We start from the raw sequence: 15,599 nt of genomic DNA, 5'->3' as shown, positions 1-15,599 counted from the left end.
ATTGCTTCATCATATCCATCCTCAAAATTTAGCAGGTAAACCTCACTTTCAATATATACTAATTACTCTCAATGACTCCAATATATGCCTCTCTGAGGAAACACCTTTGTTTTTTTCTGAAGGGACAGATTGTTGTCTAAATATGCATTGTGGGCCCTTTGTATGAGATTAGGGGAGCTCCCTGACCACAGAGAAGCATTTCTGCTCATTCTGACCCACAAGCAGTGCTGTAAAGTCACCAATAATCTCCCCGAAGTGTTGCTTACCTTGCTTCAGTGCCAGTTTCCCGAGGCATAGGAAGCACAGCTCACCCAGTGACATCTTCAAAGGTTAAATCAAAACCTCATTATCATATTTAAAAAGCCAACCCACTTCCTGGGAGCAGGCTAGTTGCCCGCTCTCATATCCCACCTCAGTAAAACTTAGAAGAACCAGGCTGGAGGCGCCTTCTCAACATGCTCACAATTCTTTCCAGTTTAACGCCTCCTCCCACACCTAATCCCACAGGCTATGCCATGTTAAAATTGCCCCTGGATGTGTTGGTTATTATGAAGAGGGTACAGTTATGGGGTCAAGTTCTGTTGGTTAATTGGAAGAGGAGCATTGATGAAATAAAGAATTAAATATGTGTGTGCGCAATGTTTATTAGGAAGAAGATTTTGTGATGGAAAATCATTGCCAGGGTTGTTCAGATGCAGCTTTACTGTAAGATTTTATTTTATTTGGGGGAAGTTGTAACACTGGTCTCTTTGTACAACAGTGGCAGCAACTTGGATTGTAATGTTGGAGTGGTGTCTTCAACAAGATTGGTGAAAAAGGTACATAGGCTGAAGTGGGCTTAGCATTTTACTGGGCACAGTAGAGATGTGGGTTAAGGCATGTTCACAAACCACTACACATAAATTCATTCAAATGATTTAGGGGCGACACGGTGGCACAGTGGTTAGCACTGCTGCCTCACAGCTCCAGGGTCCCACGTTCAATTCCGGCCTCAGGTGACTGTCTGTGCGGAGTTTGCACTTCCTCCCCGTGCCTCCGTGGGTTTCCTCCGGGAGCTCTGGCTTCCTCCCACAGTCCAAAGATGTGCGGGTTAGGTGCATTGGCCATGCTAAGTTGCCCCTTAGTGTCCAAAAAGATCAATGGGGTTACTGAGGATAGGGTGGAGGTGTGGGCTTAAGTGGGGTGCTCTTTCCAAGGGCCGGTGCAGACTCGATGGGCCGTTTGGCCTCTTTTGGCACTGTAAATTCTATTATTCTATGATCCACCTTGGGCACAGTAGAGATATGGAGTAAGGCACATTTACAAACCACTACACATAAATTCATTCAAATGATCTACCTTTTATAAAAGCACTCGTTCTAAACAAAAATGTGAGTTTTATTTACCTGCTGCCACCAGCAGACGAGTGAGGCATTTCAACCGTCTTGACTGTGGGTGCAGTGTCTGCAGGGGGCTCTGCCTGGTGGTCAATAGTTTCTTTAGGAGTCTCAGTTACCACAACGACTTCCACTTTAACTGCAGGAGCAGGCGCAGGCTCCGGTTTAGCTTCAGGCTCAGGTTTAGCTTCAGGCTCAGGTTTAGCTTCAGGCTCAGGTTTAGCTTCAGGCTCAGATTTAGCTTCAGGCTCAGGCACTGATAAATAAGGGGAAAACTCAGATTCTGTGAACAAGCGACATGCCGAACTCATTGTTCAAACCCTGACATAGTATTAAAAGTCCTTACAGCACAGAGGCAGACCATTGGGCAGCACGGTAGCATTGTGGATAGCACAATGGCTTCACAGCTCCAGGGTCCCAGGTTCGATTCCGGCTTGGGTCACTGTCTGTGCGGAGTCTGCACATCCTCCCCGTGCGTGCGTGGGTTTCCTCCGGGTGCTCCGGTTTCCTCCCACAGTCCAAAGATGTGCAGGTTAGGTGGATTGGCCATGATAAATTACCCTTAGTGTCCAAAATTGCCCTTAGCGTTGGGTGGGGTTACTGGGTTATTGGGATAGGGTGGAGGTGTTGACCTTGGGTAGTGTGCTCTTTCCAAGAGCCGGTGCAGACTCGATGGGCCGAATGGCCTCCTTCTGCACTGTAAATTCCATGTAATTCTTCTGGTGTTCACGAGCCACAAGGGGACAAAGTTCAAGTCCTGAGGAACATTGTCATTGATGGAGTCTGTGGGATTTTTTCTGGAGTTCATTAGTCATGGCTAATTATGCTTGAGGAACATCAACTCTCTCCCAAGCTAGCTGAACAAGGTTAGGATATTGTGAAAGTCAAATGAACTAGTCCTCATTAATTCAGGATGTACTCCCATTATTCTTCTGATCCATCTCTCCCTTTCTCTCTCTATCTGCCCCCTATAGTTGATTCATTCTTTCCATTCCAATTCCCTCTTTCTGCATCTCTTCTGCTTCCCCAACTCTGTCTCTTCGACACTTATATGCAAAGTACAAATGAAGAAATGTAGGGAAGTTCATGCCAGTATTGATGGAATGAAGTAATCTTGTTCATGGCATGTAAAACTTTCTAGGATTTAAACCGAACTGAGAAGTACAGATCATTAACTAACAATGAGTTATCACGCATAATTTTAAAAATAACTTAAATTCAGCACATTTTTCTCACCTGGCAACTAGATGACACTTAGATTTTGATAGTACTATCAAATTAGAGTTGTATGTTGGTCTTAAGTGACATTTATGGATTTTATCTGAACCATCGTTTCAAATAGTTTGGTTTGAATTTTTGCTATGAGGGATAATTTACAGTTCATAACTTCGTAAGGTATAGGAGCAGAATTAGGCAATATGGTCCATGGAGTGTGTTCCGCCATTCGATCATGGCTGATCTCATCCTGGCCTTAACTCCACCATCTTGCCCAATCTCCATAATTCTTCAACCCATTACTAATTAAAAATCTGTCTAACTCCTCCTTAAATGTACTCACTGTCCCAACATTCACCGCACTCTGGGGTAGCGAATTCCACAGATTCACAATTCTTTGGGAGAAGTAGTTTTTCCTCATCTCTGTTTTAAATTTGCTACCTCTTATCCTATGAATATGACCTCTCTTTCTGGAATGTCCCACAAGAGGAATCATCCGCTCCATGTCTACCTGGTTTAGGGGCTGATTTAGCACAGTGGGCTAAATAGCTGGCTTGCAATGCAGAACAATGCCAGCAGCGCGGGTTCAATTCCTGTGCCGGCCTCCCCGAACAGGCGCCGGAATGTGGCGACTAGGGGCTTTTCACAGTAACTTCATTGAAGCATACTTGTGACAATAAGCGATTATTATTATTACCTTATCCATAAATTTTGTCGTCTTATAAACCTCAATTTGACCTCCCCTCATTCTTCTAAACTCCAGAGAGTATTGGCTTTTGTTAACCTTTTTGATATTTTGCGCTAGTTTTCATTTGTAATTTACCTTTGCTCATTTTATTACTTTTTTAGTATCCATGTTAAATTACAGCAGTTGTTTGTGAGGGGCTGGTGTGAATGGCTTTTATTACTTAAAACGCAAGGAAAAATATGGGTTTAAGGAAGTCTATTGGTTTTAATTACACTATACAATTGAGGGCTTCTTTGTCAACATTGAAGAAATAACCAAAAGGATTGAGCTCAGCAGCTTAATCTTAGATTGACACCATGGGCAGCATTCTCCGTCCAGCGACGGCAGAATCGGGATCGGGCGGAGAATCGCACATCAGCCGAAAATCAAGGTTGGCACCGGGCTCCCAACGGAATGCCATGTTCTAGCATCTTGATAGCAGTGTGAATGCATTCCATGCCTTGCGCCAATGTGGGCACGCTAATCGTACAGTAACAGCTGTTAGCATATCATTAACGTGCCCGACCCGGTAGTCTCTGGCCTCCTGCGATGCTCCCTCTCTGCCTGGCAGAAGGCACACCAGCATGGTTCACTTGTGGCATTTAAAAATGTGAAGCGGGCACAGTGATTGCTGAGGGTGAGAGAGGAGGTAAGACATGTTTCCAACGGCACAACTGTGGGCTGTCAGTTGTGCCACTGGCTGGGTGGCATCTGCCAGAGTCTGGGGGAGTAGCAGGGGGCGACCAGGAGATGGGCTGTGGTTTCTATGAGATCCCTCCTCATCCTTCTGAACTCCAGCGAATACAATCCTAACCAATTCAATCTCTCTTCGTACGGCAGGCTCTCCAGTGTCAATCCCAACCGCAGAGAATCTGATGCAGGCCTGAGTTGGAACTGCACTAGTTTCACATGACGTGGGTGCTGGCCCATTAGCATGTCCTGAATGGCTCCAGAACTGGTGCTGCTATCGGGAACGTGGGACACCCGCCTTTCATTCCCAGCATCGCCACTTAGTCTCTCAAATGGAGAATCCTGCCCCTTACCTTTATACAAAATTATGTATTCTTAGGGTTAATTGATTAACCATATCTGTAGGGCAGAACACCTGTAATAGAGGAAAACACTCTTTCTGATATAATGGTGGGAAGTGTGATTAACATTGGTTCATAATGGCTTTAGTAGCCATGGGGCACGAGTTAAAATATGTTCATGTGAATGTTTACGATAGATTGTAATATTGATAAAATTGTTTGTACAACTGCACTGTATCTACAATGTGTCATTTGCTGACAATGGAGTGTGCCACTGGGCCCAGGGAATAAGAGGTTTTTATCTTCAGTCTACATAACTCTTGTAATGGAGGTGGAGTGACATCAGATGACCCCCAAGCCGAGCTAGTGAAAGAGGGTAATTTGGACTGTTTCCAAATAAGGGATGAACAGTAGGGATGAAAGTTGGAATATCAAAGGCATCATTGGCACAGTTGGGCTACGGCTTCCAAAGTATGATCTATCTGAGACACAGTTCAACCGAATGTCACTTCAGTGACTCGAGAAGAAAGGCATCGCTTGTGTTGGCAGTGCATAAGGAATCCCATGGCCTTGAGGGACAAGAACTTGCCATGTTATCTTCATAGTTTTTTCTTAAGTATATGTGAAATCTTGCTTAATAAATTCCACTTGATTCATCAATACTAGTTATTGTTCCTGGTTAGGTGAGGTGCAACTGAGGACCCTTGTGTTAGAAATTAAGAATTCAGAATTTAGATATTTTAAGTAAAAGGGTTTTATACCTCAAAATACCTAAAGCTACAGCACCAAGATTTCATATTCCACCAGATTTTCAGAGTAACTTCATTGCAGTGTTAATGCAAGCCTACTTGTCACTAATAAAGATTATTGTTATTCTCAATTTCCCCCTAATCCCAATCATCAATAATCTGTGCTGTCACTTTTCTTTATTTATAATGTTTCGAAGTTCACTATGTCCAAATCCACGTCATGCTCCCCAAAGAAATGTAATCAGTGTATTTTGAATGGGTAAACTGGAAGATTGGAGGGATTTGAGGGTCAGGTACATGAAGCATTAAAGCAGCACCTCGAATAGATAAGGCCATAAAAATATTAAATACTGGGTTTTGTGACCAGTGCTGAATACAGTAGTAAAGATGTAATGTTAATTTGTAGCTTCAGATGTGACTTGGTGCAAGTGCAGCATACTCTTGCAGGACCAGATGTGGGATCAGATGGATAGGAAGCGCCTATCACAAGTTAAGAGACTGGTTTCCAAGTTGTGTTGAATCCCTACCTGAAAATGGCAGAAAACATTACCGGGTCTGGGGACAGAAATTTAATTTTGAGCAACAGGAGACTCTTCCCATCCACATGAAGGAATGGTCCCCAGACGAAGTTATGTGGTCAATGGAGCAGGGAGGATGTCAAGCGATGGGGTGGGTGGATGGAGCCGGGACAGGGGAGGCCGAAGATCTCCTTTTGGGACCTGAAAGAGAACCTCCTGGTTCACAAGGAAACTATAAAAATACTTAAAATCCAAAGCTTCCTGGCCTCTTTTGACCATATGACTTCTTGCTGCAGGCTTCCACTGACAGGCCTGGTACTGTTCAGGACTCCCACAATCAGGAGTTTAAATCTCACTTTGGTCCTAATTGTATGACAGGATCTCAATTTATACCCAGTAATGGGGCCCTTGCCTTCATGACAAGGAATGTTCCATTTAACATAGGGGAAAATACAAGGAAAGGCTTGGAAAGCTCTGTAAAAAAGTGGCCATGAATCTAAATGAGAATAAACATTAACACGGACTGGTTGGGACAATGGCATGTTTGCCAATGCAATTTCCCATGTAATCACCTGATCAAATCACATGGCAGTTGATGAGAATAATCCCTATGGAATTTCAAGCCTTTGCAAATAGACTCTTATAAACCCCTTTAATCAATACCCCGGAGGTCACCATGGAACAGAATGTTGATTCGTGCAGTCACATAAATACTGTGGATATAAAAGCAGGTCAAAGGGTTGGTATTTTGTCAGTAATTTTTTCAACTCCTGACTCTCCAAAGCTTGTGCACCATCGACAAGTCACAAGTCAGGAATGTGATGGAATAATCTCCACTTGCTGAGAGGTGTCTGGCTCCAACACCATTCAAGAAGCTCAACACCAACCAGGACATAGCAGCTAGGAATAGGCACCCCATCCATCTCCTTAAACATTCAAGTCAACAACCTCACAGCATGGTTACAACGTGTACCTTGTACAAGATGGGCTGCAGAAACTTGCCAAGTTTCTTTGACATTCTTCCAAAACTCATCACCTCTCTCATCTGGAAGAACAAAGACAGCACACTCCCTGCAAGCTCCACGCCAACCCACACAAATATATTATCATTCCTTCGAGTTATATAGGGGGGGGGAGATTCTCCACTGGCGGGTTTCTCCGTTTTGCCGGCGCCTGGGGGTTTCCCGACGGCGTGGGGCTGCCCCACAATGGGAAACCCCATTGACCGGCCGGCGTAACGGAGAATCCTGCCGGTGGGTTGGGGCAGAAATGTGGCGCAGCGTGGCGGAGAATCCAGCCCATACAGTCAGAGTTTTTACGTAAAGAGGACCTTCAGCCCATCTTGTCTGTGCCGGCCATCAAACACCTATCTACTCTAATCCCATTTTCCTTCATTATCGCAGGGTAAAAACCCTGGAACTCCCTACCTAACAGCACCATGGATGTATCTACAATATATAAACTGGAGAGGGGGCAGCTTACCTCCACTTTTTAAAGCGCAATTTTGGATGGGTAATAAAATGCTGGCCTTACCAGCTTTACTTAGATCACCTAAATATCACCTGAATGAATAGAAAACAAACTATAAAGAACAAAGAAAATTACAGCACAGGAACAGGCCCTTTGGCCCTCCCAGCCTGCGCCGATCCCGATCCTTTATCTAAACCTGTTGCCTATTTTCCAAGGATCTACTTCCCTCTGTTCCCCACCCGTTCATATATCTGTCTAGATGCATCTTAAATGATGCTATCGTGCCTCCCTCTACCACCTCCGCTGGCAAAGCGTTCCAGGCACCCACCACTCTCTGCGTAAAAAACTTTCCATGCACATCTCCCTTAAACTTTCCCCCTCTCACCTTGAAATCGTGACCCATTGTAATTGACACCCCCACTCTTGGAAAAAGCTTGTTGCTATCCACCCTGTCCATACCTCTCATAATTTTGTAGACCTCAATCAGATCATCCCTCAACCTTCGTCTTTCCAACGGAAATAATCTTAATCTACTCAAGCTTTCTTCATAGCTAGCACCCTCCATACCAGGCAATATCCTGGTGAACCTCCTCTGTACCCTCTCTAAAGTATCCACATCCTTCTGGTAATGTGCCGACCAGAACTGCACGCAGTATTCCAAATGTGGCCTAACCAAAGTCCTATACAACTGTAACATGACCTGCCGAATCTTGTACTCAATACCCCGTCCGATGAAGGCAAGCATGCTGTATGCCTTCTTAACCACTCTATCGACCTGCATTGCCACCTTCAGGGTACAATGGGCCTGAACTCCCAGATCTCTCAATTTTCCCCAGGACTCTTTCATTGACCGTAAAGTCTGCTCTTTTGCAACAATTAAATTCTAATAAGTATCATTCAGCTCCATATACTCACCCGTTTTAGCAGGGGTTTCTTCTTTCTGTGGTTTTGCAGGTTCCTATAGTATCGAAAAATCAAGGTATCAAGAAGTTTTATAATTTTCTAATTACACATGATGATTTTATTGTGCAGAGTAATGCATGCAATTCACCTGAGAAACGTATAAAAAGCAGGTGTATTTTTTGATGCTCTGTCCATGGGCTGCCATAACTCTTTACCCATGCAGTGTGGAAAGAACGTTATTTGAACACTGAATTTCAATGTTATGTTCAGTGAACACACTGGGGGTGATTTTACACCGACATTCACCATGAGCCCAAATGGCAACACGGGCGCCTAATCTCCCAAGAATTGGAAAACGAGATTCTCGTTGGTGAGATCGCATTTTCTGATTTTCCCCGTCCCTTGGCTTTTCTGGGCAGGAACCTCATGTAAATAAATTCAAATGTATCTAAAGGGCTTCCCCACCATATGCTCTCCTGAGGTAAAGAATCCAGCCCCCCCCCCCCTTCCCCCGCTGATGCAATGTCACATCGGCACGGTTTACAATAGGTATTGAAAAACGGGAAGCTGACAAGGGGACCCCGCCAGGGGCAGATAGGGCACTGCCAGGGGTATATTGCCAGATGACTGGGGTGGGCTCCCTATGGTACCCCATTGGGGAGGTTCTCCTTGTGTGCGTGGGAGGGGGGGGGGGTGGTTGTTGCCCTGTTTTGTGAGGGATTCCCCTTTGTCCGTTGGGGAGGGGGGGTTCTTTTTAATGCTGATTGAGGCGCATGGAGCCAGCAGAAATCAACCCCCCCCCCCCCCCCCCCCCCCCCCCCCCGATTCTCTGCACACAGACTGCCAGCGAATCTGGAGGGAAAACTTGGCTATGCAGCTGGAGAGGTACATGCCACCACTCTGTGCGCATGTGTAAGATTCCACTCACTAAGTCATCCTCTATGGACCTGTGCTGTGGACTGAGATTACACACCCACCTCCTTTTCCTGGGGAGCTGTGGTCACCTCAGCTGCCGCTTCAGTGAGGTTGGTTGATTTAGGTTTTCCTTCAGGTTGTGGCAACACCTTCTCAAGCCCTTGCACAAACCACCTGAGCACTCCACCACCTCGCCCTCCATCCCTGCAAAGAAATATGTCGCTATGTTTAAACATTCACAAGTCTCCCCATGGAGAATGAAGCATAGACAGTGTCAGCAAAGATCAGAGTAGCAGAAGACACTGGCAGCACAATGGGACTGAAAGAAGGTATTGCAGGCAGAACAGCAGAAGAGGGCACAATATCATATCTGGAGATGTGGCTTAGTAGAAGAGGAAGCAATGAATGACACAGGGGGGATAGAGGACATAGTGGTGGACAAGAATATAGCAGATAGTTTAGCAGAAGAATACAGGAGATAACAATTGAATGCATTAAATATTTAGGGCTGAATTCTCCGTTCCTGAGACTAAGGGCGAGATTCTCCGTCGGCCTACGCCAAAATCAGGAAACGCGATTGGGCAGAGAATAGCCTCTGACGCCAAAATCAGGGTAGGCGCCGGTTTGACGCCAAATCGTGATTCTCCAGCACCCCGAAAATGCGACGTTTAAATGTCGTTTGCATATCATTAGCCAGCCTGACCCGGTATTCTCCAGAGCCTCTGCGATTCTCCGCCTCTGATGGGCCGAGTTCCCGACGGCGCGGTTCACTTGTGGTTTTAAAAATCGTGAACCTGGCATGGTGGCTGCTGAGAGTGAGAGAGAAGAAGAGGTAGAGGTAGAGGGAGAGGAGCGACTGCGGCCTGCCGGCCTCTCCCTCGGTAGTCACGACACTGATTTCACGATTTTTAAAAGCACAAGTGAACCACGCCATCGGGAATTCGGCCCATCTTAGACGGAGAATCACGGAGGCCCCAGAGAATGCCAGGTCAGGCCCGACACTGATATGTAAACGGTATTTATTGTGCGTGTGTTTCAGAACGCATTGGTGCCACTGTCGATGCAATGAAGAATTTGGCGTCAAATTGACGCCCGCCGTGATTTTGGTGTCAAAACCGATTCTCCACCCAATCACATTTCCCGATTTCGGGGTGGGTGGAGAATCTCGCCCTTAGTGTTTATATATATCTCCAAGAGTTAGCCCTAATTAGGTGATAACTTCTCTGCATTATAATGTAGGAGGTACTGTTTCCGCAGTCCCACATTAACCCTTCCTAACCCAGACACCCTTATACAACAATGATAAGTTAAGAAATACAGTCGAAACAGCTTGAATTGCCTACAAAGAGATGACACTGAGCTTACCGTTGGTCCTGGACAGGAGATAACTGACTCGGTAGTTGCGTATCTGGAGCTGGAGCTGATACTGGTGTTGGAGCTGGAGCCGGAGCTGGAGCTGAAGCAGGCGCTGGAGCTGGAGCTGGAGCCGGAGCCGGAGCCGGAGCTGGAGCTGGAGCCGGAGCCGGAGCCGGAGCCGGAGGTGGAGCTGGAGCTGGAGTCGATACTGGAGCTGGTACTGTAGTTGGAGCTGGAGGAGGTATCTTAGTCTCTATCAACAAAAATAAACCTACTGAAGGATTCTTCATTTCACAAGAGGCTCAGCTGCATTATGCTACAGGGATTGTTAAATAATATTCAATTATATCAAAAGATATAGGCCTTTCCTCATACTGCATATAATTTGAGTTGCTTCCCTTCTAGCTCTCCTGGTTGAGGAGTGGACAGTTGAGCCATACTGATCAGGAAAGCCCCAGGTTCAACACCACTCCTGTCCTGAGATAATTGACCAAGGACTAGATTCTCCGATTATGCTGCTATATGAAAATTGGGAAAAAAATGAAAAATGAAAATCGCTTATTGTCACAAGTAGCCTTCAAATAAAGTTACTGTGAAAAGCCCCTAGTCGCCACATTCCAGTGCCTGGTATGGGAATTGAACCGTGCTGCTGACCTGTCTTGGTCTGCTTTAAAAGCCAGCTCTTTAGCCCTGTGCTAAACCAGCCCCTGGTGATATAGCCCCTCCATCCGCAGGATTGTCTGGTCTTACAACCAAAAAGTCAGCACCGCCCCCACACCAATGCTCCGCCCAGTGGGGGCCTAGCAGCCGTGCCATGTAACTGGCTTTACCTGCCGATGTGGATGCAAAATTGCTGGGTCCGTGGCCGCGTGTGCGCACAGAGGCGGTCGTGCATGGACGCGGCCTGCCAAAAACTGCCCCCCCCCCACTCCGTAACCTCCTCGCCACCCACGGATCACCCCCTACCAGTCCCCCAGCCCCCTCTGAAGCCACCCCTGCCAGCGGAACCCCTCCCCCCCCAGACTGTGGCGGCGCTTTGACACAGTCGCAGCACGCGCCCCACACCGTCGAGGACTAGGCCCATCGGGAACGGAGCATTGAGGAAGGGCCTCAGGTGATGTCCTGATGCCGTCCCGACGGTGTGTAGCCTTGAATATGCCATTTTTGAGGGGGCGGAAAATGGCGCTGTCACCGCTTCTGACGTTAAAATGGATTCTCCAGCCGATCGCCGAACGCGATTTCGGAGTCGGCAATCGGAGAATCCCGCTCCATATTTTCCTTAGCAACAAAGGCAATACGGTGGGGCTCAACACTGAATTAAAAAGGGACAAAATGAACCAAGCTTCCCATTCCTGATTGCTCCAAATGGAAGCTACATGAGTTAATGTTGGGTCAAGACGTGATCAATTTCATTGTGCTCCCTCCACAGTCCAATAGTCCGCCAATCTTTGAACACATAAGAATAGTTTTGTGGGATGAGTATTGAAAGACAATCAGTGCCTGTGGAAATGTACCACTAATGTCATTGCCTTGAATTGAAAGGGGAGTAAATTGAGGAAGGAAAGATTAAACAGCAAATGATTGTTCATCAAAATTCCCCATCTGCTCAAAACACTTCATGACAAAACATTCAGGTGTAATTTCATAAATAACTGAGTTAAATATAACATGGTTTTCTTCAGAAAAAAAGGATGAGACAGAACTTCATAATAATGGCTTATTGTCACAAGTAGGCTTCACTGAAGTTACTGTGAAAAGTCCCTAGTTGCCACATTCGAACACCTGTTCAGGGAGATGCAGGAATTGAACCTGCACTGCTAGGATTATTCTGCATTACAAGCCAGCTGCTTAGCCCACTGTGCTAAATGAACCTCCTTGATTTTAACATTCATTTTCTGTCACTAAACATGGCTGGTAAATTTATAAAAACACTACTGTAGAAAGTTTGCAGCACATTCTGTTATTACTGATTGGGTTCAACCAGTCATAATATTGAGTCATGTAGCAAAACTTTAATTTCTCCATCAGCTCATATGCAGCAAATAAATATCCTCAGAAACGACTTAATATTGCTCAATCCTGAGGCATCCTTACCAAATCTCCCAGTGACACAGCGGGATTGGAGCCATTGCATTTTCAAAGAATCCCTAGAGTACAGGAGGAGACCATTCGGCCCACTGAGTCTGTACTGACTCTCTGAAAGAGCACCTATACCTAGGTCCATGCCCACGCCCCCGCCCTATCCCCATAACCCTACCTAACCTTTTGGGCACTAAGGGGCAATTTAGCATGGCCAATCCACCTAACCTGCACATCTTTGGACTTATGTTTAATACTTGTTAATATATCATGCAGTAAGCAACAGTGGATAATACGGGATTCAACCAACAATTATCAATGTAACATGCCATGTAATTGAAAGAATATGAATTAGTTATCCTCCTAATCTCAGGTGGAACATAAGACCCCCACAGTGTTCCTCCATCGGACCCTCTGTCTTGTGCTGTTGCTTGTGTCTTGCCCCATGTAAGCTCCATCTCTTCCACTTCTGCCATCACAGTCCTACACCATTTTGTTTTGATTTGCCCAAATGGCATGCAGCTGGGCACCCCTGGGAGACCACCACAAATGCCGTTCCGTCTGGTCCCTGCTTGTGGTGCTTAACGGCGCTCGCTCGATATCTCTGAGGCAAAGGGGATGTATCCCAAAGCCTCAGGTACCCAATCTGCACATTAGAGTGAGGCTAACTGTCTTACTCTAATATGCAGATTTGCCAAAACGTGTTCCGCCCACAATGGGTGGGATTCATATCGCAACGTCTCGCGAGTTCACGTTGGATCTCTCAAGGCGTTGCAGGCCGGGTAGATCCCAGGAGCGGGCTCTCCCTGCTTTCATCAGCCACACTGCGTCGCAGCGAGCTGCTTTTCTGGCGCAGCATTGTCATTGGATCGATTAGTTTTGGAAACGGAGAATCCCGCTGCTGGCCTTTATATCCACTGCCCTTGCGGAACCCTGTTTGCTCTTGCCTAAGATTTTTTAAAATTACTTCTGTGCATTGAAAGAACAGAAAAGTAATAAAAAGATGTTTTCTATCATGTGTGAACTTTAATCCAAACATATGGTCACATTGAAAAATTAATCTGTTTATCACCAATAACAATTGTTTATGTTTCTGACATTGAAATCTGATAATCTGATATTCGTCATTTTGACCGAAGTTGTGATAAATATTTACCTGTGCTTCTTTCTTCTTCCTTCACCTGCATCAGGGAATCCACATTTAGATGTCGAGTGAAAAAGACAGGAAAAGAGACAAAAGTTGGTGACAGACAGAGAGAGAATTTAAGGAGTGTCTTAAAGGAGAAGAGAGAGGAATGCGGTTTCCAGAATCACTGATTCTTTACAGTGCAGAAGGCTATTTGGCCCAATCTACACTGAAAGAGCATTCCACCTAGTCCCACCCCCTACCTTATCCCCATAACATTGCACATTCTTTCTTTTCAGATAGCAATCCAATTTTGAATACCTCGATCGAATGGCCAATCCACCTAACCTGCACATCTTTGGACTGTGGGAGGAAACTGGAGCACCCGGAGGAAACCCACGCAGACACGGGGAGAACGTGCAGACTCCGCACAGACAGTGACCCAAGCTGGGAATCGAACCTGGGACCCTGGAGCTGTGAAGCAACTGTGCTAACTGTGCCACTGTGCCGCCCTTGATACCTAGGGTCCTGCCCTGACATAAACTGTGCCCTCCCTCTCAATTTAGCCTGCTGGGGTAATGTCTACTTCTCTTTTGGCCATTTGGGTTACTATTTTCTCGAAAGCCCTCAAGCACATTTCTACTTCTTTCACTTCAAAGTTTGGCTGAGCCTGTATAAACCTAAACATATCACCACTAAGTTATGTTCTAGGACTAGGATCCCTTCCCTGTTCTAGAAGCATCCCACCCCCTTCCAGTACCTTAAGCTGGAAGTCTTTTTCCAATTCCAGCTTTCTCATTTCCATCTCCATTTCTTTTTCCTTTTGCCGCATTTCCATTTCTCTCCATTTTTGCTGCATTTTTATTTCTCTCTGTTTTTGCTACCTTTCTTTTTTTTTTAAATTTAGAGTACCCAATTCATTTCTTTCCAATTAAGGGGCAATTTAGCGTGGCCAATCCACCTACCCTGCACATCTTTGGGTTGTGGGGGCGAAACCCACGTAAACACGGGGAGAATGTGCAAACTCCACACGGACAGTGACCCAGAGCCGTGATCGAACCTGGGACCTCGGCGCCGTGAGGCAGAAATGCTAACCACTGAGCCACCGTGCTGCCCTTTTTTGCTACATTTCTAATTGTTTCATTCATAACTGTTGGCCAATTCTACCGATTGCTGATCTGGCCTAGGCTGCATTGCCTATCTTTCTTTCAAATTTTAATATTGAGCAATTGCACCAATTACCTCCGCCTTCTTGGTTTAGCTGGTACAACCAGCTTTAATTCCCTTGCCAGTTCGATGAGATGGACTTTGTGAAGCTCCTCCAAATAAACCTGATATATGTCATCCACCTCGAGAAATTAGCAGCTTCCATAGCCATTTTGTTATATTACTGTAAAACTGGTGTCTCTTTATAATTTACTCTGCACCCCAAATTCGCCGTCTAACATTTCTAATCCCGGACGAGCCCCCACTTTATGTTACGACACCCTGGGTGAATGCACAATCAATTGCAGCCCCACAGATCCTGGAGTCCCAATATAAATTAATTAATGAATCATTTATGTTTTCCTGAGATCTTTAACCTGAGACTGTTCCAATGAGTTATAGACACCAGATTTATAAGTAAAACATTAACAAACTGTTTAATAGAAAGAGGAAAAGGTGAATATATAAAGAAATAACTGGACAATGGTCTACCCGTCTATCTAATCCCAAAACCCCGCCCCACCCTCCACCCAGATGACACAAGACAGACACAAGGAAAGGGTTGGTGAGGATTAAAAGAAATGGGAATGAACGGGTAGGTTAGAGATGACTCTTTGCTGCTGTGGTTGCCACCTCTGGGAAATACATTTACTCAAGAGGTTCAGGTTGGTGCAATTCATCCTTTGACCACCAGATGGTATTTCACCCAAGAGTTCCAGGTCAGTGCAATTCAGCTCTTTCACCACCAGATGGAGCTTTACATAGGATTCAGGTCAATGCGCTTCTGTCCTTCTACCACCAGATGGAGCTTCAGCCTCCTTGAAATATTACTGGTCTTTAAATTTGAGAGTTTGGAGGCCTTTCGTTTGCCTGATTTCTGTGCATAACTGCCGGTGGTATTTTAAAGAATGCTCTCAGTTCAAGCTCT

The 15,599-nt window shown here is 45.6% G+C and overlaps 1 protein-coding gene across 14 annotated transcripts in view; it reads right to left on the bottom strand.

The window, feature by feature from the left end:
• The window catches only part of LOC119971451 (cyclic nucleotide-gated cation channel beta-3-like), a 284,057-nt gene that overhangs the window by 237,267 nt on the left and 31,191 nt on the right, over positions 1-15,599 (bottom strand). For all 14 annotated transcript variants that reach the window (XM_038806991.1, XM_038806994.1, XM_038806996.1 and 11 more), the window contains exons 6-10: positions 13,496-13,520; positions 10,270-10,513; positions 8,967-9,108; positions 8,002-8,044; positions 1,386-1,632 (exon numbers count right to left, since the gene is read on the bottom strand). In XM_038806991.1, coding sequence (XP_038662919.1) covers positions 1,386-1,632; positions 8,002-8,044; positions 8,967-9,108; positions 10,270-10,513; positions 13,496-13,520 — 701 coding nt within the window. The remainder of the gene's footprint in view (positions 1-1,385; positions 1,633-8,001; positions 8,045-8,966; positions 9,109-10,269; positions 10,514-13,495; positions 13,521-15,599) is intronic.

The sequence above is a fragment of the Scyliorhinus canicula genome, chromosome 9, assembly GCF_902713615.1.
Source record: "Scyliorhinus canicula chromosome 9, sScyCan1.1, whole genome shotgun sequence".
Lineage (NCBI taxonomy): Eukaryota > Metazoa > Chordata > Chondrichthyes > Carcharhiniformes > Scyliorhinidae > Scyliorhinus > Scyliorhinus canicula.
The sequence above is the reverse complement of the archived record's forward strand: the minus strand, read 5'-3'. Positions and strand labels throughout refer to the sequence as shown.